A 26,214-nucleotide genomic window follows, 5' to 3' on the forward strand; every position below is an offset into this window, starting at 1 on the left:
AGCTGTCTGTTCATCAGGACATTGCATTGTAAGCAGAAAGCTACGTCTGCTTTAAAATTGCTAAATGCTGGCTACATTTGCTTAGCTGAGGTTTTTGAGGTTTCTGCTAAAAGAAATTCTGAGAAATAAGGCTGAGGAGAAACTGTAAAATAAGCTTATTAGAGTTTGCAGAAAGACCAAAGTAGTCACAGGCTTTTTTTTTTTTTTCCTTTTTACCATTATGACTCTGTTGCTTCAAAACACAAAAGCTTATTATATACTCATTTTTAAGCAAACAGTTGCATTTATAGGCTTGAACCTGAATGCAACACCTGGGCAGGTAGTTAAGTCCTGAGCTGCCTTCTGGACACGTTTTGTGCACCAAGTATGGCAACTATTGCAGCAAACACAGTACAGCCAGTGCTCAGCCTGTTGTACGTACTTCTCTATTGTCAAACCTTCATGCTGAGCACAACCCACGGAGCAGTTCAACAAATACATCCAGCCATAGGAACAGGGCTGGCAGTTACTATACGATGAGAAGTAGCTCAAGCTGTAGTCGTGCAAGTTGAAAAACTAAGTTTCTGAAATAACTGGAATAAAGAGCCATTCTTACTCACTTGCAAAGTACGATTCTTCAGACGTGCTTCACCCAAAAGGTACCAGGGAAGAGCTTTCATCAGTCAGTCAGCCTCCTGAGACCTCTCCTCTTTTCCAGCAGCTTGGATGGTTACCAGTGAAAAGTGAATTGGAAAACTGCACACTGAGATTTACAGTAAATTAAAAAATTACCTCTCTTACCCAAGCTGTGAAAATCTTGAGTAAAAGCAGCATTTGGTTTCTACTATTTTCAAATGTACTAGCTGTCAGTGCTTTGAAACAGAAATGAATGGAATGGATTTTAAATAATGATTTTTAAAGCAACATAAGACTCAGCTCTGTAAATAGCATTGGCTTTGGACTGTAACAATGCCTGGTAACTTGTGGATGACATGACAATCAATTAACTGCCAGTTGAGCTGCTCCATTATTTGTATTAATATGCAACAGTGCAAATATATTTAAGGAAATTTCTTAAAAGTGATATGTACATTCATAAAGAATCATCTAATGATGTAGATGACTTGACTATTAAGCACACCTGAACTATTTTATGATTGAAAGCTTCATTTACTTGAGGTAAGTTTAGTAACAAATTATTTATTTTTACTTATTAAAACAATTACTATGGAAACAGATTTATAAAGTTGGCTAAAGACACTTAATTGCTGAAGAATTAGTAAAAGTGCTGATAGTTAAGATAGTAAATTCAGAGCCTCTTTTAATGTACAATGGCAATATGAACTGATAGTGTATTGACAATTGCAGCCAAATGAAAGGGAAAGCACTATAGATGTCTTTGTAAATATATGAAATGTGAAATCTAATAAACAGGAAAACGTTAAAGTAGTGGTGTTGCTGCCTGGTTATTTTACATAACAATGCCTGAACAATTCCCTTGTTAGGGTTAACACGGACAGCGATACAGGCTGGTGTGTAGGAATTGCAGTGGAGCTGACTGGGCAGTCAGCTGGTTAACTGGGAGAGAGGCCGAAATAGGTGGCGTAACTGGGGAAGGATGGAGAGTACTTGTACCACTTGGTTCAGGTGTCCACGTTAGGGATTATCTTCCCAAATATATAAGGAGCTTTGGGCACAGGAACCACCACCCTGAATCCTTTGTTAAGGAGCCCCTTTGTCTGTGCAGTGTGGGATTTAAACAGCTAAATTCCTTATCCCAAACAAATCTTAAGGATGGGCTTCTTGATGTTGCCAGACTGGAGAAAAGCCAGGCCAGTTCCTCTGCTTTCATGCAGAGCCCTGCTGCACTTTCTAGATTGTAGCCCAGGGGGAAAAAGTATTTGACATCTCCACTGTCAAGTTCTGCTGAAGCGGAACCCTGAGCTCCATGGGTGGTTTTGGCTACTGGAGCTGGAATTTCATCAGATGTGGATCTTCTACAGCAAAATAATCTTTTTTCCTGCATTGCATCTGGAACAATCTGTGTTAAAAGCAGCTATCTGTCCTTTACCTGAAGTAACAATCTCCAGAACATCACTTTGGAGACACTGCGGCACTAATCTAATTTAGAGGTAGGTAAAGTCAAACCATACAAAGTCTTTACTTGATTGATACAGCTCCCGTTACAAAAATAAGCATCCACAGCACATTTATTTAATGTTTAAATTACTTTGTATTTTTACATAACCTGAAAAGAAAATATATTTATCCCACATACATGTTTACAAACAAGTGCATTATTTCAAACATTAAAAATAAATCTTTTAACCAAGTCTGTATGACAGATAAATAAAATTATATCTACAATACTTAAGTTGTAAAGAACAAAACAAAGATTATCCCTCAAATTTGCAGTTCCCCATTACTCCTAACACTGGCATAGAGGAAGGTTCCATATCCCACCCCTCACCTACACTGTTTCTTTTGGCCATTCCAGTGCACCCATCGAAGCTGGTAACCTCCCAAACGCTGGAAGGAATGCACACAAAGAACAAACAGACCAGTACCCTTCCGATGGCCTCAAAATAGCTGGCAGACTTAGTAAACCTCCTGAATTCGGGGGAATGAAAGACCTGTTTTTTTTTTTGTTTTTTTTTGTTTTTTTTTTTTTGTTTTTTTTTTTTGGTCCAAGGGCTGCTGTATGTATGATTTTTTTTTTTTTTTTTTTAAAAGGTTTTTTTTTTTTGGTTTTTTTTTTTTTTTTTTTTTTTTAGGATGATGATGAATGACTGGTCATTCTTTAAAAGAAACTGTTTTCAACCAAAAAAAAAAAGCCATTCTTTTCACAAGTTTTTTGGGGCTCATTGGTGGCTGCTAGTTTGAGTTCAATTTTTTAACTGGGATAAGATCAAAATCATGTATGTGACAGTACATACAGTACAAATTAGGATTCATATTGTTTATAATCATACATAATTGGACATACGCTTGGAAAAAAAATCTTGTGCTCATGTTTTTGACTGCTAACAAGTAATCAGTAGAATAAAATTAAAAAGCAACTACAAGTCAAACTAGCACTGGAACCAAAGCCACAAACAGCAAAGAAATTATCATAACTTCACTAAGTGCAACATAAATTACAGCTTGTTACTGCCACACTGATAAGCTATTTCTTCACTTTTTATGCTAAAGGAAAGAGTTAATAAAAAAGATAAGTACTGCTAGAAAGGATGGGGAAAAAAGTTCCTCCAGACAGCTCCAGCTCATTGCATTTGTAATTCTGAGCTCAATCACCTGCATGCAATGAAGACTGCTCAATCCATCTTCCTCTTGATATCAACAGACTGACTTGCATCCTTTTAAGTGAAATCATACCATTACAGGATAAAATATGGCACCAGGTCACCTACAAACTCATAGGTTCAAAGATCACCATTCTCCTGGTTCTCCTGTTTCCTTAAGAACTGATGGAGTAGATATGACAGGGTTTCATCTGACTGGATAAAGCTGGAGGACTTCCAAAAATTCTCCATCTTGAAATGAGTCTCTAAGAATTATTCATTTCTTTGTTCACTGGGATTGTACAGAGAACTGCACATCGTTAAATGAATTAGTGGAAAATTTAAGAAAAAGCAAACAATTTTAGGTCCCTAAAAAAAAAAAAAAATGCAAAATTCTTTATACAAAATTTCACCGCAGAATTCACCGTATTTGCTGAACACATCTTAAGTGTAAAAAAAAAAAAAACCAAACAAACAAACAAAAAAACACCAAAAAACCAAACCAACCCACAACTTAAAGTATTATGTAAACTTGTATATAATCTGAAATCACTGGTGATGACTATTTCCACGTATAAAGGGTTTCATATAACACGTACTATCTCCACCCAAAATACTCCCTTCTAAACAAAAAATATTACCGTTTTGTTCACAAAAATGCCCTGGTTTACCAGTAACTTCATGTTTCACATCAGCTGAAGGCGACCACTAACAAGGGATCGTAGGCTTGCTCTGTTTTGCTGCTGGCTGAGGAGGCTCAGAGCCCGCGCTCTGCGCCGGCCCCAGGACTCAGCAGCCTCCACTCGCCACCCGGCCGCCCCAGGGAAGGTGAGTTCCATGATATGCACGTGGTGCTGCTGAAACACTTCACTTCTTCGTGTCATGTTTAAACAGACATGTAAACAGAAACACAGATCCAGTAGAAAAGACTCGTTTTCACATGCATGTACAGTGCATTCTTGTTTCTCAGATTACTTGAGAAGGCTATTTCCACACAAAATATGTACAGGTGCACTATATACATTTACACACACTTAATTTAAACGTCTTCTTGCACCTCCTGCTGCGAATTTTTGTTCTGGCAGACGCAAAATAAATCTGAAGAAAGTTCCCAAGAATCTTTACAAGTCAATGCCTTGATTGATCTTGCATTGCTGAGAGGAGGAGCAGCCCAGAAAAAAATCCAGCTATGCATAGCAACCTTTTCACCAGGGTTGAGTTATCTTTAGGAACCACAATCTGTGCTAGATCATTAGTGATCTGAGAAATTTCATGTGCCACACACACAAATATAAAAGTGCTGACAAGAACATTAAACATTGGATATCCAGGAATGAGCACCAATATCCCCTTTGTGTCTGCTGCCAGCCAAATATGGTATTGGCAAATGAAAAGCTAGAAGGAAAAAGAAGTTTATTTAATAATACTTATACGTTTTTTACTTATATAAACACATACAACTATTACAATTGCATCAGCTGACACACTGCATTTCTGCTTAAGTCAGACATTTGTGATTAAATAACATACTTTGGGAAGCTGTTTTCCACATCTTTGCTATAAGACTAAATTATTAGCCTGCTGGAGTACACAGTAAAATGCATTTGCTTTGTCCTTAGCCAAATGTGGCACAGGGGAATATCGTTTACAGAGGAAGAGGAGGGAAAGGGAGAGGGGAAGGGAAGGGGAAAGGGGAGTTGACCAGCACCTTAACATTCGCCAGGAATTAGAAGAGTGAAAATGTGATCCCATAAAAAAAATTCAAAATCATGTACTACATAGATACTGTATTGCAGTGAGTTTCTCCTGTAAGTTCATTTCCCTTTTACAAATCCATATGAGTAATACAATAAAACATTTAATATTACCAAACAGAAAATAAAATGGAAAGCAAGATAATTACCACCATTTCAAAATATATGGTCAATTGAACAAGATAACATTTGAACTGAGAAGGGGTTTCTCTGCAAAGTTACATTGGTTTGTTAATACAGGAAAGCTTTCTAGGTCAAACACCTCTGTAAGCGTACTTTAAGACTAGTCAGTGTAGATAATTCTGACTCTTAACCCGCCTAAATTTTTATCTTCCATATATGTGGTATACACACCACAGCTTACTCCAGCATTAAATCCACAGTCTCACAACCCTGAACTCCCCCCTAATGTCAGTGTTAAGAAATAAGTTTGCTCCTGTGAGACTGCTATTTCAGCTATGATTTTTAGGTGTAGATGGAAGCTACATTGCTGAAAAAGGTCAAACAACAGCATGGTATTAATAGGCCAATAAATGTTTTTACTAGATATGTGTTACACTACAATTTAGAAAATAAAACCACCTTATGTTTCCAAGGTTCAATTTACCATACTTGTGATCGCTCTACTTACCTCTAGAGAAATTTTGCCAAACCAGGCAAAGAATGAGCTATACAGAGATCGGACGTATCCAGGAATGTTCCTGATGAGGATGAAAGCTAAAATCTTTTTTTTAAAAAAGTAACAAAAAGTGACTGTGGATGGCAAGCAGATTACATACACACACAAAAAGAATTATTAATTTTCACTGTTTAAAGTGAAGTCTATCACATTACATTTTCTTTAAAACCTAAAAAATATATAAACCAAATAAAAATCCATGCAGTTTATACTTAACACAGTAGGTCTTGAAACTGCAAATCTCTTGCATGCGTTCTTACAGCACAGCAACTCACATTTATATCTTCAGTAGAAACATGGCTCTGATGTTGAGAGATATTCCTATACGCTTACTAGGCACGGTCACAAAACCTGCTACACCATGCCAGCCTAAAATGAAGGTGGCCACAAATCTGAGTTAACCCTCAGTTTTTAGAGGGAAGTTGTCAAGATGGGCAAATAATATTAAAAAATTAAGTCAAACGTGCTGCCCCACAATAGAGGACAAACTACTGAAAAAACAAGAAACAGAGAGGGAACAGAATCAGACAGCTGGAGTGTACTGGGGCAGGGGACACAGTAAAAGGAAAATCTAAATTGAAGAAAACTACATGCATACCCCTGTGGTCCACCTCTTCCCTGCCTAGAAGTGGCTACAGGGTGCCACAGGTTGCTTCCTACTCTAATACATCCCAAACACTCATGCTTCCCTACAGCCTTCTTCTTTTCTAATGCTATGCAGTTAGTCAAAAGTTGGGTTTGGAGTTAAACAGTATATTTGAAACCTACATTAATGATATCAAGGTTAATCAAAAGCATCATCACAGCATGCGATTTCAGTGCCTAAAGGCAATGAAAAACACTGAGCAGTGTAGCTAAACCCTTTCTCACTTTCAGATATGAGAATGAAGCTCAACATCTGACACCCCATGCTAAAGCAAAAATATACTTAAAACCAAATTTTTAAAAAGCCTGAAAAAGAACAGATTAGATTCTGTCACTGTAAGGAAAAGTACTGAAAGTACAATTACCTGCACCACAGAAACAGAAGGATGTAGTTCATTGCACTCTGTCTTGTTTTTACAGCTACTTGCCCAAATAGAGTAGGTCTAAAAGATACAAAAATAAGTACATGTAGCAATTAGATGTAGTATTCAAAAATGAAACATCAGGTAAGCTATTTTGAAATGCTTCAGCAGCAGTAGGTTTACTAAGATGTGGGACAGTAGTAGAAGAAACTACAATGTGCTTAGTTTTGTGCTTCTCTCAATTTCTTCCTTGCCACTGAAGAATACTACACTTATTCATACCCTGAGATACATGTATATTATTGGCAATTTTTTCCATCACAAATAGACAAGAAATCAAGAGTGAATAGCTGCATAATCTATCACATTATTTTCATGATCCAATTTTCTCATAACCTTTACAACAATATGAAAGAGTGATGATCTTTTCACCTACAGTTGACTGAAATGAAAAATATCTAATGAGTACATAGGTAGGGCTATCCACGAAAACACAGCTAAAGTATCTCCAGACTAAGATTTGACTTTTCCAAATCAATCTATTTTCCTCACAAGAACTTCAGGAAACTTATTCATCAGAGAATTATAAACCTGACTGTACTCGTTATACTGGGTACGTACCAAAAAGAACACAACTGAAATCAGTAATAAAACATTTGAAACTCTGTTGGAGAAAAGAGGATCTCCCTTTCCTTCTGATATGATTTGACCTTTCTGCAATGCCAGATAAATAAAAGCAAACAGCATCCCATGAAAAACCACCTGGAAAAGAAACAGAATGCAATGAGTATTCCATGGCTTTTACAAGTACTCCAGTACAAACTCTTAACAAAAATGCCACAGGAGAAACTATTTGTAATACTAAAGCTTAGGTGTCAAAAGGTCCTTTCCCAGATTTCTGCAAGCAATCAAAAATGGGCTTTTTACACTAGGTTGTCATAAGCCGCACTTCTAGCTCAACTCAAAATCTACAAATAAAGCACCCTTAATAATGCTTCACAGAACATTAAATATACAGCAACAAAATTTCAAGAAGCTTTCAAGTACCTACTATCCCCTCTGCAACTTATGCCAGCACCGACAAGGGCTTTCTTTGAAGAAAAAACCACAAGTCTCTGGCCCTCTCCCAAGCTGGCAGGTGAAAACATTCAAGAAGCGCTACATTCAAGAACGCTTCCCTCTCTCACAGACACAATTCGTCAGAGTATTTCATCATCTTATGCCAAGTTCTCATTAGCTAGCAACACAACGCTGTTTCACGCCCATGTGGTGCTTGTCTCCTGTATTTACTTTGGTATTTCCTCATTAGCAGCATCACAGAATACACACTGTTCAGAAGCAACAAAGCTCCAGCCCCGAAACATCTCAACGCAGTGATGGGAGCAGCCCAGGACATGACGACTGCCTGCTCCACAAGCTTCACTTACTGCAGACCACCAGGAGAAGAATTTGAGTGATCCTGATAAGGATAAGGTCAGCAGACAAACGCTCCTATCTTAGAAACTCCACTTACCATACCAAGAAGGGAAAAACAAAACAAAACAAAACCCCACAAAACCAAACAAACCAGTGTCTCCCTGTTCTGTTTCCCCACATTGTAGGGTCAGTAACTGGAAACAAAGCACTTTCCCACTGGAAAACCATTCAAAAATATGTGCAAGAATAGTCTGGTTTGGGCATCAATACCTTCATTTTAAGTGTTTTCACAGTTACCTTAAAAGAAATATATCCTTAATTGTGACAACTTTGAAAAATATTATGAAAGCCACCCCAACAATTTGCTGTGCATTTCAATAGCTTCAAGTGCTACAGGTGTTACCTTTCCACAGTAGAATTTTTGAGAAAAGACAAATCTAGGTCATTTTATGACTTTACTTTTTAAAAGCAAACTAAGCAGGACCTGACAGGAAATAAATCAACATCCATCTTTTGAGCAAGGCTTTCACAGACATTTGCAGAGGTAAGGTGGATTCTGCTTAGTCTTCTATTAAACACTCCCCTGGGACAAACATCTGCTTCCCCTGGGGGAAAGGAAAATAACCCTCCTCCATTCCATATTAAAAAGTACACTTAAAAGACCAATATAAATTTCTGCAAATGTTACGTACATAGCGATCCAACTTCCACCTAAACCACCATTCATAGACATTCCCATTCAGTTCAAAGCACTTGGATAGTGGCCAAAAAGAAAATATCTTCTCAAATGTGCCCTGTAAAAAATAAACATGGCAAAAGCATTAAGACTGGCATCAATCATATTTACTAAATTTAAATCAATATGCTGTCTTTTAATATTACCACATGCCCACCAGCTACATGGCTTTACCAAAGTAACAGGCTTCCTTAGAAGGCACTCCGCCCTCAGAAGAAAAACAAACAAACAAACAAAAAACCCACCAAAAATACTTCTTGAGATAAGGGAGGTTTTGGTTTTGTTTTTTGGTCTTGTTTTGTTTCCCATAAAGGTGTTGGCATGCCTTCCATTTTGGACTGCAGGCTTAAAGAGAGAGATCCACTGATGTGCTGGGTTATGAACATTGTGAGGTTAAACCACACAACTCCCTTTAAAATCCTGAAGTGATGAATTCTGCCCTTATCTCTGCCAGCTACATTTACAACATGCAGAAAGTGACTGCTTTATCAGAAGAACCAGTCTTATGAGGTATCAAAGCCAATACCAGGTCTCTGAGATGCAAACTTTCATATCATTTTATCACCATATGCTAGCAAAACCCAGTACATTTAAGCACATCAAAAAAACCCACCCAAAACTAAAGCATGCACCTTTGTATTTATTACATTTGTAGCAGTACACTGAAAACATTGCATGCATTACAAATGAATAACATACAGAGTTGTGTTTTGTCCACCAACTCAAATACAAAAGGAAACCGAAAGGTTCTGGGTTCTTTTTCTTTTGTACGTATGATACAGGGGCAAATATACAAGTTACAAGGACATTAAAAAATAGAGATAGTTAATATACTCTTGGGTTGTTAAGGATAAAAATAGTCAAAGTTTACAAACCTGAGAATATGACAGAAAATATATACATGTCAGTAAGCAAATCAATTTCAGCAGTAAGCCAAAGTGCCATAAGCAGTTCCCTGAAGAAGAAATAAATTAATCTGTATACAGTCATCAACTTCTCAATAGCTTCTCAACAGCAAAACCCAAGACACATTAAATAATAATTCCCAAGTATTTAGTGTAGCTATGCTTAGTAACAGATGAGTCATAAATATTTAAATATTACCAGCAATATTTTATCACTATATTTACATATTATATTTTACTTTAAGTAATTAAAATAAATACTCACAACAATTAACATGTTAATCCTAAATTAAGCCTCCTGTGTAAAACAGGGACAGCATCCATAGAGGAAGAAGAGAATTTAGCTGTTCAAACAGAAGCACTACTTTTAAAGCCTCTGCTTTCCCAAACAGTCCACAGGCAGTCCTTATTCTGGGTGAACGTAAATAAATAAGTAAAATAAAATGTCCAACTTTTTTTGTCACGTGAAATAAGTAGAGTGTATAGAATTAAACTCTGAGGTACCAGTTGTACTCCAAAGCTCAATTGTGGGCCATTAAGGATCTTTTTATCTTTTTGAGGGAAGCCTGGGAAACGGCTCAAAGCTGTTGACTGATATTAAGCTCTACCCCAGCCTCAGCATTGTATCCGAGACCATCTCCCTCTCTGGCCACAGAAACTGGCGGCTGTAAACAAGTGAATGCTGCCACTGAAAGACTTTCTAGTTTCACAGTACGCTACTGCTCCGAAGAACACAACAGCCATCTCTCTGTATCTGGAACAGAAGTGCCTTTGTAGAAGGAAAACAAACAAAAAAATTTGGAGTGATTTGCCTCCGAGGTACCTTGTAAAACTACTCTCTAATTGTATTTTTGCAGCATCTATTCCTAGCAGGCATTTGGTATATTTCATTCTCATACTGGCACCCTATAAAATTTGGATATTAGTCCATCAATAGGGACAGGGGAATTAAGACTCTTAAGGTTTTTAGCACTTATTTAGATGAATTAAATCATAAGCATTTACCACATGATAACAGCTTTTCAACGAAACACAGTGCATAAAATAAGCCTGGGTTTCACTTCCATTTTTATTTAAAATGTCTGTATCACAAGCCACAGTTCTGATACTTCACTCAATCTCAGATGATAAGATAACAAACTCCATGATTTGGCAGGATAGGGCAGAATTGGTGCTCAGGGTGGATGAGACATATTGGGAACAGCGAGTGGGGAAGTCCAAGCCCTTCCTGTTCGTGCTGTATCCATTAGCACACACTGCAGCATCAGCAGCAGCTACACTAACTTGTTTCTAGTTTGCATTCACTAATATTGCAGCTCTTGAGAAAACACATTTCTGAGGGGCAAAACCTATTAAAAACTATTCTAATATCTCTGTACCCAGAGACAGAGTTTAGTTATCAGCTGTTACATCTTTTCAACTGACATACAATTCCATCTAAGACAAACTGTATTTCTGTGAACAGTTGTTTAACTTAGTTGGACTATGTTACAAAGAGACCGAGATCTACTAACAATATTCTTTTCTGTACAGTTATCATTGTAGTAACAAAATGCCTTATTACAGAAAGAAAAAAAAAAATCTTACCATTTGCTTTCTTCTGGACTATCTGAGGCCATATAGCTAAAGTGGCATAAATGATCATAAACCAGACGGTGACCAACGGCACGAAGTAGTAGAACTGGTAAGGTCGGTCCATCACTATGCACAGTACCACAACCAAGAAATTCAGACGAAATAAAACCTGGAGGGTGTCAGAGGAGAGAAGACAGAGGATATAAGAACTGGAGGGCAAAGCTGAGAGAGATGGGAGTCACGTTGCTTTAGCACTATATGAAAATATGTATTTTACATCTCACATGCTGACTACATTCTAGCTGAAACACAGGTAAGTATCTCAGGGAGCACCAGCAATGCAATATGAGGCTGCAGGCTGGTCAGGTGGCATTGGGCCTGCTCTACGGTGACCTACCTAGGCAGAGACAGCAATGACAACAGGGTTAGACAGAACTGACTCTTACTCCCCAGGATAGGGACTAAAATTCCAGTTGCTGCATGCTGTTAATGCCTCTCTGCTTTCACTCCCATAGCTACTTGGGGCAGCTCAGTTAAAGCAAAGGTAATGTTACTACCTGTGCTGCAGTGAGGCTGCACACCTATGTTTTACAAGCACAATGGCCTGAGTTACATGACAATGATACATGACAACACTTAATACCAATTAAATTTGGAGTGATTTGCCTCCGAGGTAACGATTTTTTTTTTTTTTTAACTCCCACAGCACACACTGTGAAACCTGGGTGAGAACCCACAAAAATAGGCACGTTCTCCAGTATCATTAAGGTGTGAAAATTTATTTCCTTTATTAACAAATGTAGGCTCCAATACATTGTCTCTGGAAGCCTGCCTGGATCATTACACAGATCTTACCATATACTGTACATTGCTACCACAGTGAAAACTCCATCGCTATATATTGGAAAATATTTGTATTGCTATTTTAAAGCCTAGATACTTACCTTTTTTATATTTTAAGTGTCATTTATATGCTATAGGTTTTAAATAAACAATACTGATTAAACAGATGAGATTACACAGAAACAACAGCCATTTTCAATGTGCACAACTTAATTAAGTAATCTGATATCACGTTATTTAGGGAGTATGGATATATTGCTGATATCTTGTTATCTGAACAAATTTCTTCATAAAAATGGTAAGTAGATATTCTTACCTGACACACTCTGTATACACCAAAGTCTCCTTTTATCCAAAAATATGAGAAGTGCCCATAACCTGTCTGGAACAGATATGCAGCAACCAGAACTCTAATGTGCATGTACACAGGCAAAAACTGTTGAGAAAAATGAAGTGCCTGTTATCAATGGCCACATTAATGCTTTTGGCTTCCTTTTTTTTTTTCCACTTATTTTCTGCTTTTTCTGCACTGTGGTAAATCGAGTTTGACTAAGAAGGGCAACGTGATGCTGTATTTCCCCATTTCTTACCAAGTTCTTTTGGTGTCCTAACCTCTCTGATATGAAAATTAATTTCTCTGATATGAAAATGAATTTCTGTTTATTGCTCTACACTTTCCATATTGTATTACCAGTTAAGAGAGACTTACAGAAGGGCTCTTTGAAAGATTATGTTCAGCAGTTTCAAGTTCAGAATATAAAAAGAAGTGTTGCTAGCAATTTAAAATAAATTAACCTGGTATTCTATCTATATGGAGAAAATGAGTCTATTTTTAAACTGGTTAGTAATGCATAAAAAGCTGTTGTCAATGAAATCTACACTTAAATAGAGAGAAAAACATTTTTAAAACTACAGGACCAACAACATTAGTTATTCACTCTATTAAATTCTGATATGTCTTTGCAGTATCTTTCTTCTGAAGTAACACACCCGAATTGCATTCCCACTTAAAGAAAAAAAAAGAAATTCAAATCACTTTATCACTTACAGTGCTTGCTCCGGAGATATGATAAATCAAAATAACAAGTTGCATCCAGCCCTTCCATTCATCAGTCTGTTCTCTATTTAACACTTTAGTCTAATGCAAAACAAAACAAGAGTGTTGCTATTCCAAAAAACCACAATGAACATCCACCAAACGAGAATTTGTTCAAAACAATAAACCACTTTATGGGTAAATGGGCCTGAACTGTAAAAGCCTTCTGGTTAGTGGACACAAGTCTACCAGATTTTACTGTGATCTCGGCTCTCTTGCATCTGAGCTATGATCACTTCCAAAGTGACTGAGTGACAATGGCCAGAAGGGCACACACCCACATGCTTTCAAAAAATTTGGCATCTAATTCCTGGCAAACGTTACATTGCTTGTGAGTACATTTTCTGCAAGGGGAGTTATACTGACTCTGAAAATTTAACTTTCAGTATTTAGCAATTAGTTATTTGCACTCAAACTGGCAAACAATATTACAAGCCCAATGTCAACATGATCATTACCTCTTTGGTATTTTCGGTATAAAATACCCCCAAAACCAAGATATAGACGATTGGTATGAAGAAAGATGAGTGTGTATAAAATTTATTTTCCTTCATGAAAAGATTTGCTCTGTCACATAGATAAAAATAGGTCATGATTAGACCGAGTTTACAGAAGGAATGTAAGAGCAGCTCTAAAGTAGAAACATTAGGAGGGCTGATGGAAGGTTTCTTCTCCTCTCCACTTTCCAAATCAGTGCATGATTTGTTCTTCCGATAATTATTCCGATGAATTAAATTGATAATTAAATATCCAATAATGGACAAAGTAAAGAAACAGAAAGCTAACTTCTGTATCAGAGTGAGAGGAGGCTGAGGCTGGCAGCAGGAGCCATCAATGGGCTTCATTATCTTATTGCAGTACACGTTCATAAGAATCATTGCATTCTGTCAAAGAAATAAGCAGGTTTTTCAATTAATCTCTAACAAAAAAGTTAACATTTACATCGTAAGAAATCTTCTTCTAGATCACGCATTGACATAAAACATAGGCAATTCTCCCTTATCATTACATAGATAAAATTTCACAGTACTCCCATATACCTAGTTGCATTCAACAGTACAGTCAAAACGTCTCTTCCTTGAGCTTCTTGACATGAGCAAGAAGACCTCCACTGGCTGTAAAAGGAGCCATAAAGAGCTAAATGGACTATAAATGAAAAACAGGTAAAAAACTTGGGTCCTAAAGGGGCACAGTTATGAAAGTCTCTAAAATAGGACAATGAGACTGAAACCTGTGGTGAGATGACATTTAGTTCCTCCAGTGCTTGACAGTAACTGAAACCTGCAAAGGAGTGGAACTAGAAGTGACACAGCAGGAGAGCTCAGTCACAAGAAAGGCAAATTGGCAAAGCTCAGAGGGGCTCAATGCACACTATATATTGGTAGCTTAGAGATAAAATAAGAAATGAATAAGACATTAAGTCAGTGGCACCATGCAACCGGGGAGGTGTAGATTGAGTGTTTTCTTATCCTTTTCATACTCCTTACTAAACAAAATTATATGGGCACATAGGGGAAAATTTAAGACTTAGCACTGCTTTACAAATCATAACCCTTCTCACTCATTCATACAGATGAAGTTTGCACACAGGATCTGAAAGATCTCGCAAATTAGCAGCTATTTTAAATTTGCCACCCACTAAAGAGTTTGCTGTCAGTTCTTTAAACATCCCATGTAACTGACTAGTAGGATCCTCTGAACAAAATTTCCTGCAGAATGTGCAGGTCCTCGTTACACCTGCATTGTTTGCCATTTCAAAACATTCCCTTAAAATCTTCTTTTACTACTACTTTTCAATGTTGACCAGTGATAAAAACACTTACTGTATCTCTGCTTGATTCAGGGAGATGCAGACCATCTGCAGACTTCATGATAGTTTCTTGTGCTATCAATTTTGATACACTGAACACTTTAACTTTAGCTTTGGAATTTCGGGAGCTGCTGTTCAGAATACGAACAGCTGCTTCATTATAAGCATCTATTTTTTCATTAGTGATCATTTTCCGACTTTCACTCAGCATATCTTCATAAACAGGATCTGAATTCCAAAGGAAAAAGAATGAGCGCATTAATCATCTTCTTGACAAATACAACTACTTAGCCCAGTTGCACAAGCCATTTTCATTTAGGTAGTCACAATTGTTTACTGGTGCAGAAAATGTACAGCAAGGAACAAGTGACCACTACAGCAACTAGAGTAGTAACTAGAGCTGTTTATGATGAAATGCTCTTATCACTAGTCACATATATAGACTTAGAGATTAGAAAGCTCTGGCCAGACATGAGTGCCAGTTTCATTTCCCCAAACCCATGAAAAGCATGTAATGCTGGAGCGCAAAGCTGCTTATGCCTTCTTTCAGCAATGGAAACCCCCAAAGACTCCGAAGTCAAGAGGACAGAAGATTAGCAGCAGAATAGACATGTGGAAAAAATTAAAAAAACCCTCTCAAACCCTCTAGTTACTGCAGAAGAAACCAGCTTCTCATTTCTCTAAGTCATAGTCCATAAGCATATTCCAGTTGCTCCTGCTGATTCTGGTTTAACTGATGACAGAATCTCAAGTTTTTCAGAAGAATGGAACACCACTTCATTGCCTGCAGGCTTCAGAAATTATGTAGTGCTTAACACAAAGCTATATGGGGTTCTAGATCAAAATGTCAAGTGGGGACCAGTAAGTTGCTATGAAAAGCTGATGTTCCTAACTGGTGAAATACACTATGCAGGCTGTAAGGTGATTTACTTTAGCTACTTCATGCCTACTTTTGGACAATCAATGTCTAGACAATTCTATATGTTGTCAGGCTGCTTCTCTTATTTGTTTCATTAAGGAGCTCAGAGATGACTTAAGTGGACTGGATCTTTATCAACAGAATGGTGGGACATGTCTAAGAGCAAATTGCTTCTGTTATAGATAAACATGGTTTTGAAAGGAATGCAAGAAGACTAATCTGTTGATTCAGGTCAGCCTCCAGAACTATATCTGATAGGAACTTGGATTTGACAGTAATTCCTATTACAGCTCAAAATCTGCCTATGCTTCTAACTGAGGTGAGGATAATCTAAAGTGCTCTGTTCTATGGCAGAGGAAGAAGGAGCACATCTTACTATGAGCTCACTGTTCAGTGTCAGGGACACACTTCAGCTTTACAGGAGAGAAGCAAAAGAATGTAAGGGCAGTGCCATCACAAAAATCTCACAGACTCACTGTGAACCATGACTTCTGGTTCCTACTTTTAACTCGCCAGTGCTCAGTGCACAGAAGCAAGTTTCATTCAAGAGACTTAAATTCTCCATATTCTCTAGAGTATGTCTATTCATTCTAGACACATACAGAAGATGCACTTGTTGAACCTCTTCTATTATTTATGGAATCTGATAATTTAATAGAACACAAATACAGCTGCGTTATGCACTTGTGTACTTGACTCCCAAGAGGCATGTATGGAGCACAGCACAGGGAGAACAGACCTGGTGTACTGAGTCCCAGAGTAAGCTAACAAAGAAATAAAGGTTCAGAAGGCAAAAGATGTTCCTGAAAGAGCTTTAAAATCTCCATCACTAGTAACTGCTAGTTAGGTCCCAGCTAGTTATGACTGCAAAAAAAGACAGACTGGAATTCAGCCAACATACTTTTTTCTCTGCAAGTAAGCACTGTGGACTAAGCTTCCATATCCCACAAGATAATGATTCAACAAATAGTGACAATACAAATTGTTACCTACTGTTCATTACTTTACCTTGTAAGACCCAGTAAACATCGCTACTTTTTGCTAATTTTTCCAAAAGAGGTGCTATTGAAGTGATATTGATTTTATATTGTGTGAGGGCTTCATTGCTCCCATTGTGAATTTTGATAGACCACTGGAGAAATAAAGAAAGAAATTCAGAATTTGTGTGTCTGAGGACTGATTCCATTGCTCTGTTAGAAGCACTACTTTTCATTATATCTATAAAGATAGATTCCTTCTTTAGTCTTTGCTTTTGAAGTCCTAAGAAACTTCTTTTGGATGAAGCAACTGTCCAGGTAGGTAATTACATTCAAGCAGATAATTTAAATGCAGAGTATATAAATATTCAACTTAAGGCATATTTTATTTTTCATAAACTAAATGATTCAAAATATTTTAATTAAAGGCCCCATGACTTTCAACAATGATGAAGCAGCAAAGCCAGTCATATTTTATAAATATCATGGCCAATTCAGTCAATTTTACTCTAGGAAGACTAACCAAAGCAAGAGATGCATGCAAACAAAACGATGGCAGTATTGAGTTCCAGTATTTCTATCTGTTTTGCAGATATGCACAAAAAAAAAAAAAAAAAGAAGAAAAACAAGTAAAAGGAGCCATTTTAATTTCTGATTCAATCTTCTACATTAAATGATTGGGAAAATACTACAGTCACCCAAGAATTTCTCCTAACTTCAGAAAAGAATTTCCCACACTATAGGAAAAGTAAATTTAGCCTTTTTTTTTTTTTAAAAAAAAAAAAAAGTATTACTGTAACTAATATAAATATACTGATTTAGTCAAAATCTGTAAAGAAGAAAAAATAAGAATTTAGCTTGAACACAGTGAACTCTCTAGTTATTTCTAAATATCTACATAAAGAGTTTTATGTAAGCCAAGGACACTGATTAATCCACTTCCTGAGAATATTATTGAATATAAATGACTATTTCATGAAATCAAGTAACGTACAGCTGCTGAATTCACACTGGAAAAAAAAAGCAGTTTCTCCCAGTAGCTAAATCTTTACTCATGTAATACCTACAGCATTTAAGCAGAAGTTTTATGAAGCAGATTCTATTTAAAAGGAAGTCAGGAACTACAAAGCAGACCATGGGAGTGGCATGCTCAGAGTGTCTCCTTTTCCCAAAATAAGCAAGCAACTGAGTTTTGTATAGCTAGATCTTCTCCAGCTTACAAGGCATTACTTCTATTTATAAACTGCTACGCAGTTGGTATCAGACACGTGCAGACCAAAGTAGCAGGGCCAAACCCAGAGCCAAGTTAAAGACACAGGTGAGTTTCAGAATGCTGACTAGTCCAAGGGAACCCACCAGTCTAATCTCGTATCACATTACCACACTAGTGTTAGCCATGGTCATGTTGCTGATCCATCACATTTTTTAAGCACTTAATTTTGTGCGAATCCCTTAAAATAAGAGATGCTTATCTTTGGCTAACTCTAGATATCACTATTAATGCTTTGTGTTAAATATTGGTGTTATAAAGAGCTGAGCATCACATGCATATTGTTGGTTCATATCTCCTGCTGCCCACAATGGACAACAAGCTATGGCTAATGTCTGTAATGGAGTAAAAGGAATTATTTAGGTAAGAGTCTTGCAGTTTTGCAGCATGACTTTCCCTATGCCAAAACACTCTCCACATATAATGGCATATCCATATACAATGACTTGTGCTAGTAAGACATCCTAGATTCTCAGACTGTGCAGAGACAGTCAAGTCTTCGCAAGATGGCAAAAGCTCAAATACTTATGCGGATCCTACAAAGACAATTTAAGGGGTTCACCTGTAAGGAAACAGAATTTCTGATCCCTCAGGACATGTGTGGTCATGTACATATGACCCTCCTCTAAAGTCAAGGGAATTCACCCCAGATGGGCATGCCCATGAGCTTCCAGATTGGCAGAATGTCTGAACTGTCTCTAAACCAAACTGCTTCAAAAGCTTTTGTTTAAAATGGAACACATTTTTTCCCCTCTATGTTTCAGCTGGTATGAAATTATAATAGCTAATTCCTTTCCAATTCCAGTTCCAAAATATTTGGAAGTGAGTGACATTAAATGAGGAACTAATGAGATGAGCAACTGTTTTGACTCTTGACTCCCAGTACCAGCCAGCTACTGGAACAGATTCAGGCAGGCTGCTGAATTCCACCCCTAGATGTTTTAAGGAATTGGTTGGCTCTTGTCAAGTGCAACAGGGATGGATATAACTGATCCTGCATGGTAGCAAACTGACAGGCTAAGGGACCTCTTCAGGTCCTTGTCAGCCTTGTTTCCTGTGACACCACAGCCCACAGCAGTGGTGAAAGCTTCCAGTGGAACACGATGCAGGAAGTGCAGTCTCTTTGGTTGTTGAACTGTTCATGTAAAATTTAGAGTTTGCCCATGTAAGTCTAAAAGAAATATGGGCACTCAAAGTGAGCATCCCATATTGGATCATGCTTAAAAACAGTATTTTGTGACTGAGAAGAGTTTATTAAAAATGCATCTCAATTAGTACGCAAGTACTTTTATTTAACTTTTTAGTGAATAATCTGCTTTTAACAAAACCACTTTATTATTGAGGTTCAAGCTAATTAATACTTAGCAACCAGTATTGCTGCCAAAAAGCAAGTATTGCACATTGCACAGCTACAATAAAGTGTATCTGATACTTTAGAATGACTTGCTACAACAACAAATTCACTGAGAGTGTTATTTTTTTTATAAATTTGGTTTAACAGCTTCATTATGTAACCAATTTGAGAGCACAGAAGTTATCACACTGGAACTTTCTTCTTTACTAAAATGCCCCATGTATGTATAACTTACCGTGGCAGCTCCTGCTACAATTATGTGAGGTTTTGCCACAGAACCCTAAGACACAAAGTAAAAATGAATTAGTCCTAAAATATTCACAAACTACATTTATTATTATACTGAGCAGGTTAACTGAGACTTGTATCTTAGTTAACTGTGACTCGAATTGTCTGTCAGTTTATGGTTACAAAAGAACAGACTGCAGACATATTACAGAGCACACCAACTTGTGACATACCAGAATTTTCACGTAACAGCCTCTGCAAAGTATCACTTAAAATCATTATCAATTCAGCTGTGTAAGTTCTCTTTAAAAGCTAAACATCTTCTCCTATGGTCAAGTAAAGTATAGATCACACTACTGAAGGAATTTTTCTTTCAGTGTCTCTCAGCATTGTCAAACATCTATCTGAGCTGTTGCACTGAAGCGAACCATAAACCCATTGGAAAAAACACAGCCACCAGTTGTTGCCCCACAGGTCTGAAAGCTACGTCTACCACAAGGAACATGAATGTACTCAAACAGAAGAGTACAAGGGAACAAACAATGCTGATCACCTCAGTCAGAGTTTTGCCTTGGCACGGCAATTGTTTAGCAGCTTTTAAAGAAAAAAAAAAAAAGCTCAATCTTTTGTAGTAAGCACAGAAAAAGAAAAATTAAATATAACTTCAGCTGTCTTGATGGAAGGAGAATGACCAATAGGGTAGCAAAAGAATCACCAGGGGCTGTTACTAAATTACTCTGGACTATTTAGATGTCAAAAAAGGAATAAGAAAAATTCAGTTGCCAATCTGCAAAAATATTACCTGTTATCAGAATCACATACATAACTTTCTGCTGAATAACATGACAGTGTACTATAACTGAAATGTAAAATAATTACTATGTAATTTGAGGGAAATAGGGAAAAAAAATCAAGGCATTCTTGACTTTCCAAATTGCCTTTGTCTTTCAGTTTCAAACACTCAAATTAACATAAAATAATATATCATAGAATATCTGAAGTTGGAAGGGACCCACAAGAATCTAAAATGTTTGGTCATATAAAAGTGAAGTGATCATAGACACAGAGGAAGCAAAACACCAAATCAGAGTAAAATCCTTTCAGCTCTTAACAGATTGAATCAACCTGTTCCTATAAGTAGGATTTTTCTGGTTTAGTTTTGGGTTATTTTGGCCAAGTGAAGCCTTCCTTAGGGGACCAGGAGATGTCCAGAAACATACACTCCAGTAAACATCTCCCTTTCAGTATTTTGATGTAAAATTTCAGATCTCTGGTACATAACTGATGAATATACGTGATCCGCTGCAGTTGCTGAACCCCGAGTAATTATAGTTATGTATATATAAAAAAAAGAAGTTAGTAATCCTCAGTCAGTTGCTGTATTTTCCTAATATAAACATGTTTTTTAAAACAAACCTCGGTCCAAGATTTGATACATTGCTTCATAGAGCCATTAACTTCTGGATACCACAGGAAATCCTGTAAAACAAACGTAGATTTACTTTATGAACTTGAATCATAGAATCACAGAATGTTAGGGGTTGGAAGGGACCTCCAGAGATCATTGAGTCCAACCCCCCTGACAGAACAGGACCATCTCGTCTAGGGCAGGTCACACAGGGATGCATCCAGACGGGTCTTAAAAGTCTCCAAGGAAGGAGACTCCACAACCTCCCTGGGGAGCCCGTTCCAGGGCTCTGGAACCCTTACAGTGATGAAGTTCTTCCTCATGTTGAGGTGGAACTTCTTGTGCTCCAGCTTGTAACCATTACCCCGTATCCTGTCACAGGGCATAAGTGAGAAGAGGTTGCCCTAATACTAATTAAAAAAACCACCCAAACCTAATTGCCATCAATTCAATTGTGAAGGAAAAACACCTGGCCCAAAGTGAGATTTCCTTTACAATTAGGATGGAAAACAAACAGAATAGGGGAGGGGAAAGAAAACCCAAAAAATCAACACACCAAAAACCCACATGAAAAAATAAGGAATTTTCATTTGTCATTCATGAGTTTAGATTTCAACAAGAAAGTAATTTTTTAGCTACTGCCAAATGGTTTTCCAATGCTATCAGGGATAAAACCAATCTCACACCTGTAACTTATTTATTTGAACTCCCACAGTTTTCAGCAACAGTTTTAATTTGTTCCAGAACTTAGTATAATTGATAGCATGAAATCATAATTTTCAAACAAAAAGAAACCCTAATATTTACCTTACAACTTTATAAATTATCAGGTGTTTAAATCTAGTAGTGCCATGGCCATTAAATGCATTAGTACTGACATTTGAGCTGTCAGCACTCACCTAAAAGGACACTCTAGACTTGGCCAGTGCTATAATGTCTCCCAGGTAGGGCAGGGACTTCCTAGCATCTAGTTATTCCTTAGGAGCAAAACGATCTTATGACTACAAATACATATTAAAGTGAAATGGAAGGGATTACATATGCAGAAACTGACACGCAGAGGCACTGACAGCAGACAGGAAATCTCTATCTTCCACTTGCACAGGCCTAAAGAATTTGGCAGGAATCTGTGGGCAGTCACCTATCTCTCTGCAGTGGCTGGAGGATGGAAGGGTCTGTATGATGCCTAGAAAGGGCAAAACTAAACTCTCCACTTGTTTCCACTTGATCTTCTCTTCTGTTGGTCAAGAATTTTCCACATTTAGACTATTTTGTTACAGGCATTCTCAATGTGAAAATCCAGCTACTATGCAAATAATGTCAACAGAAACATGGCATCAAACCAAGGAATCAGCAGACCTGTAATATGTTTTTAATTACCCAGATGACTCCCCAAAGCCCAAACGTGCCATTTCAAATCTTGGTGGTTAGACACCTATGAAGGTTTAAGGAGTTCTGTGTTAGGCTACACCAAGAGAAATCACACTGCACTGGCCCCTTTGTCGCACCTTGTGTTCTGCCTCCTCTTCCCCAGCACTCAGATAACGGTATGATGAGCCACATCAGACCTGACCATAAAGGAATCCTACAAGGTAATTTTTTGGCTGAATTGCTGCCTGAAACAGCCCAGTCCACAGCTGTAAGAGGGCTGGTTACAGCACAAACACAGGAGCGTACTGTGAAAGGCAACAGAGTGGGACAGCACAGCCTTAAACTGCCATGGGCTTACACCCGAAAATCTTGTTCTGTACCCTACATCTTAGCCATGGATGCAAACATGTACTGAAAACTCACTTTCAGACCACTCAGCAAATACACTGCGCTTTTTTGGTTTTTATGAACAGAGAACAAGTTGTCTCCCAGGCATAAACAAATACATGACTAGCAGAATCCCAGTGCTGCTGTCAGCTGTCATGGGAAGCAAAGAAAGCTACTGAGGACACCATCTCCATTGCCAGGGCAGAAGAGAACAGAATCCTTTATAAAAACTTACCCTCAAGTACTTTGTTTTCTTTTTTTCTATATCCACATTATAATTAACATTGTGGTATTTCTCCATGCAAAACCAGAGGAAGAAATACTTCTTGGGACAGCTTAGAGAGTTCAATGGCAATTATGACAATTACCACTCAAAATAAGTAAGCCCCGATACATATTCTTACAGCAGTGGAATAGTAAACTTCGTGGCAAAAGCTATTCTTAGGAAGGCTAAATTACAAGATCTGACAAAAAGAAAAACTATATATGCTTCCAGAGCTTATGCCTAAAGCTAAGACAGAATGCAAGGACTCAAAGCCCAATTTCTCAAAACACCTTATTCAAAATATAGCATGTTAAGATACAGCCTATTTTTGTGGAGAACTTATAAAGAATGTTGATGGTCTGAAGCTTCTTTTTTACATCACTCGTGGAAACCTGAAAAATCCAGCTTCTACAACAATTTGGATTACACTGTATGAAATAGCAATATGATTATGGCTTGCAATTCAATGCTACATAAAAAACTTACCACTTTAATTGAAGCAGATTTATCTTCAAACAGGATATTTCCATGCTGTCAAAAAACCCAAAACAATAAAACCAAGACAAACTTTCAGAATGAAAAAAAATATGTACATTCATATGTTAATTTGCAAATTTTTATCTTCAGCAGAAAGGATTTTTCTTGCATAAACTTGTCAGTATACTCATGCCAAATGTTTATAGTACGTTCTTGATAAAACAAACAACTCTTATAAAGAGCTACTTTTCCTGGAAGAAAGCTATCCAACGAAGTCTGAAATGCTTCCTGTTTAGTCTGCTACAAAGGTATAAAATATTTTCCTAAATTTAGCTTCCCAAAATGAGAAAAACTTAGTCTTTTTTCTCCTTCTTTTCTTATACTTCCATTCCCCTAGCCTTCCTTTTCATCTGCCCATCATCTCTGCACAAAACAACTAACAAAGTTTTAATTAAAGACAATAATCTTGGGCAGAAAAAAAGTCTGGAATGCATTACTACATTTGGTGAGTGAGATTGTAAGAAATCAGAAAGGAGGCAGTCAGATACTCCATACACAATCTTCCTTTAAAATATTGCTAAATATAATACTAGTTTCATTCACAGTCCAAAAGAACAAGAGTATTTCTCTTCCACAGACTGAGATCTTGATTTGATAAATAATTGCCAAAAAGTACCTCTCAACTCAAAATCAGCTATAGCACCCTATCATCCCATCATCACTTTTGGGCAGCAACTGTGACGTAATCAACAGACTAGGAAAATCAGAGTTACTGCATCAATCATATCTTGTTTTGTCAAGTGAAAGCAACTGCATGCTGCCTGCTGGACAAGCTGCCAGATGCCACTTCTAAATGCCAGATTTACTGAGTAATTGACAAATGTGATGTGCACTTGGAAGTGAAATGTCTTTTCCCTCACAGCCCCCTGAAGGGATACGCCTAAGAAGCATGATATAGCACAAAGAAATGAATATCCTGTTCAACACATGATACAGCTAAAGCCCTTCTCACTGCTCCCACCCAGCAAGCTGCCATTTACATTCTTCACCTTGTAAAATTCAGACAGCTCTTCAGCAGCAACCAAAAGGAAGGTAAAATCAGAAGCTATTTTTAGGTTCAGCTTCAAAGTAGACCTGGAAATCTGTCATTGCCTGAAGGATTTTTATGAACAGATTAGATCAGCAATTTAACTGACATTTAAAATGACAAATCGTAAGTCATTAATTACTACTATTTAAAAACACACAAAGGAGCAATCATTTTCTCATCAAGCAACTAAATATGAAGCTAAGTTGCTATGGGACAAGTCAGTTTCATTAATTTACTCCCAGACTGCCACAAGCTTCTCTCGAGTTTCCTAGTTCCCTTCTCAGATTCCAAATCACCTCATCTGTACCCAATTATCTTGGTCTAACATTGCTCTCCAAAAGACTTTTTTTGTGGTTCTTCTTCCTGATGACTAGGCCAGCAAATGGTATCATTTCTTGCTTTTTTGAAGCTAGGTGAAGAGTTACGAGGGAAATTAGGAAGAAAGAAACAAAAACATCATCAAAATAAAACATCTCACCTTGTTTCCTTCTTCTTTGACTTGAGGATTTATGAGTTTTATAAATGAATAAAATAGCTGTCGAATTCTAGAATCTCCTATAAACACAATATGTTTGTCTATGAGGCAATTTTTTGCTTCACTGTAAAATAAAACAGCAACATTCATGTCACAGGAATTCTACACTTTAGGAAAATCTTTAGAGAATCTGCAGAGCAATACAGACAATTCTAAGCAATATAAAGAACCCTAAGGAATGGTAAAACTTTTTTTAAACATGCTGAATTAATAAAAGGTTTACTGTAATTTGCATAGAAACAAAAATTAACTCTCCTGCTAATGTGATGAAGCAAACAACCAAGCAGGCTTTCCCATCCTGTGGTGCTACACAGTAGTTTCAAAATGGTAATACAAGCATAATTCAAAAAGACACTTCTCTTACTAGTAGATGAAAAAACATGATTGGTAGTTTTATTTGGTATTTTTTCTACTTGTGATTCTACACATAAGGTCAGCATTTTCTCTTTCAGCAATCTGAGTGACCTGTGAAGCTATGAAGTCTCTTGCAATATCTTGTAGCTCTCCACAACACCTATCAGTACCCCTATCAACAGCATTCGTTTGTATTTTTACAAATAAATACAACTATGGTAAACACTGTAGATGCACAGATTATGTAGAAGGAAAAGACTGCCTTCTGGTAACTGCTGAATATTTTTGAAAGCCTAGAGAATCCTCTCTGAGGTGATAAACAGATAACACTGCAATTACTACAGCTGCAGTCAAACAGCAACTCTTCTTTCTGGGGAGATGAACAGAAGACATGTTTCCTTACCTATTTTTATACTTATGCATCATACAACTGTGGGGTTGCCATACTTCTTCTCCAAGAAATCTCCCACTGGACAGAAGATACTCACACGTATCACC

General features: G+C 37.3%; 1 protein-coding gene across 1 annotated transcript; it reads right to left on the minus strand.

The window, feature by feature from the left end:
• Nucleotides 1-4,354: 4,354 nt before the first annotated feature.
• Nucleotides 4,355-26,214, minus strand: CASD1 (CAS1 domain containing 1). The gene is made up of 17 exons (XM_008941252.1): nucleotides 26,120-26,214; nucleotides 25,306-25,426; nucleotides 23,747-23,791; nucleotides 21,246-21,308; nucleotides 19,837-19,881; nucleotides 17,009-17,132; nucleotides 15,095-15,309; nucleotides 13,730-14,155; nucleotides 13,224-13,313; nucleotides 12,492-12,611; nucleotides 11,345-11,501; nucleotides 9,728-9,807; nucleotides 8,809-8,910; nucleotides 7,322-7,462; nucleotides 6,704-6,781; nucleotides 5,646-5,738; nucleotides 4,355-4,655 (listed from the first exon to the last, which is right to left on the minus strand). Exons 1-17 carry the CDS (start codon nucleotides 26,140-26,142, stop codon nucleotides 4,389-4,391), a joined length of 2,190 nt encoding a protein of 729 aa, XP_008939500.1. The 5' UTR covers nucleotides 26,143-26,214; the 3' UTR covers nucleotides 4,355-4,388.

Source organism: Merops nubicus, unplaced genomic scaffold (genome assembly GCF_000691845.1).
Source record: "Merops nubicus isolate BGI_N331 unplaced genomic scaffold, ASM69184v1 scaffold9715, whole genome shotgun sequence".
In the NCBI taxonomy this organism is placed as follows: Eukaryota; Metazoa; Chordata; class Aves; order Coraciiformes; family Meropidae; genus Merops; species Merops nubicus.

Coding starts and splice junctions, on each gene's coding strand:
- CASD1 (XM_008941252.1), bottom strand. CDS start 26,142: ATGATGCATAAGTATAAAAATAG. Junction 14,156..15,094: donor CTGAATCAAGCAGAGATACA/GTAAGTGTTTTT, acceptor TTTCTTTGACAG/AATGCAATGATTCTTATGAA. Junction 12,612..13,223: donor ATATCTCCGGAGCAAGCACT/GTAAGTGATAAA, acceptor TTTTCTCAACAG/TTTTTGCCTGTGTACATGCA.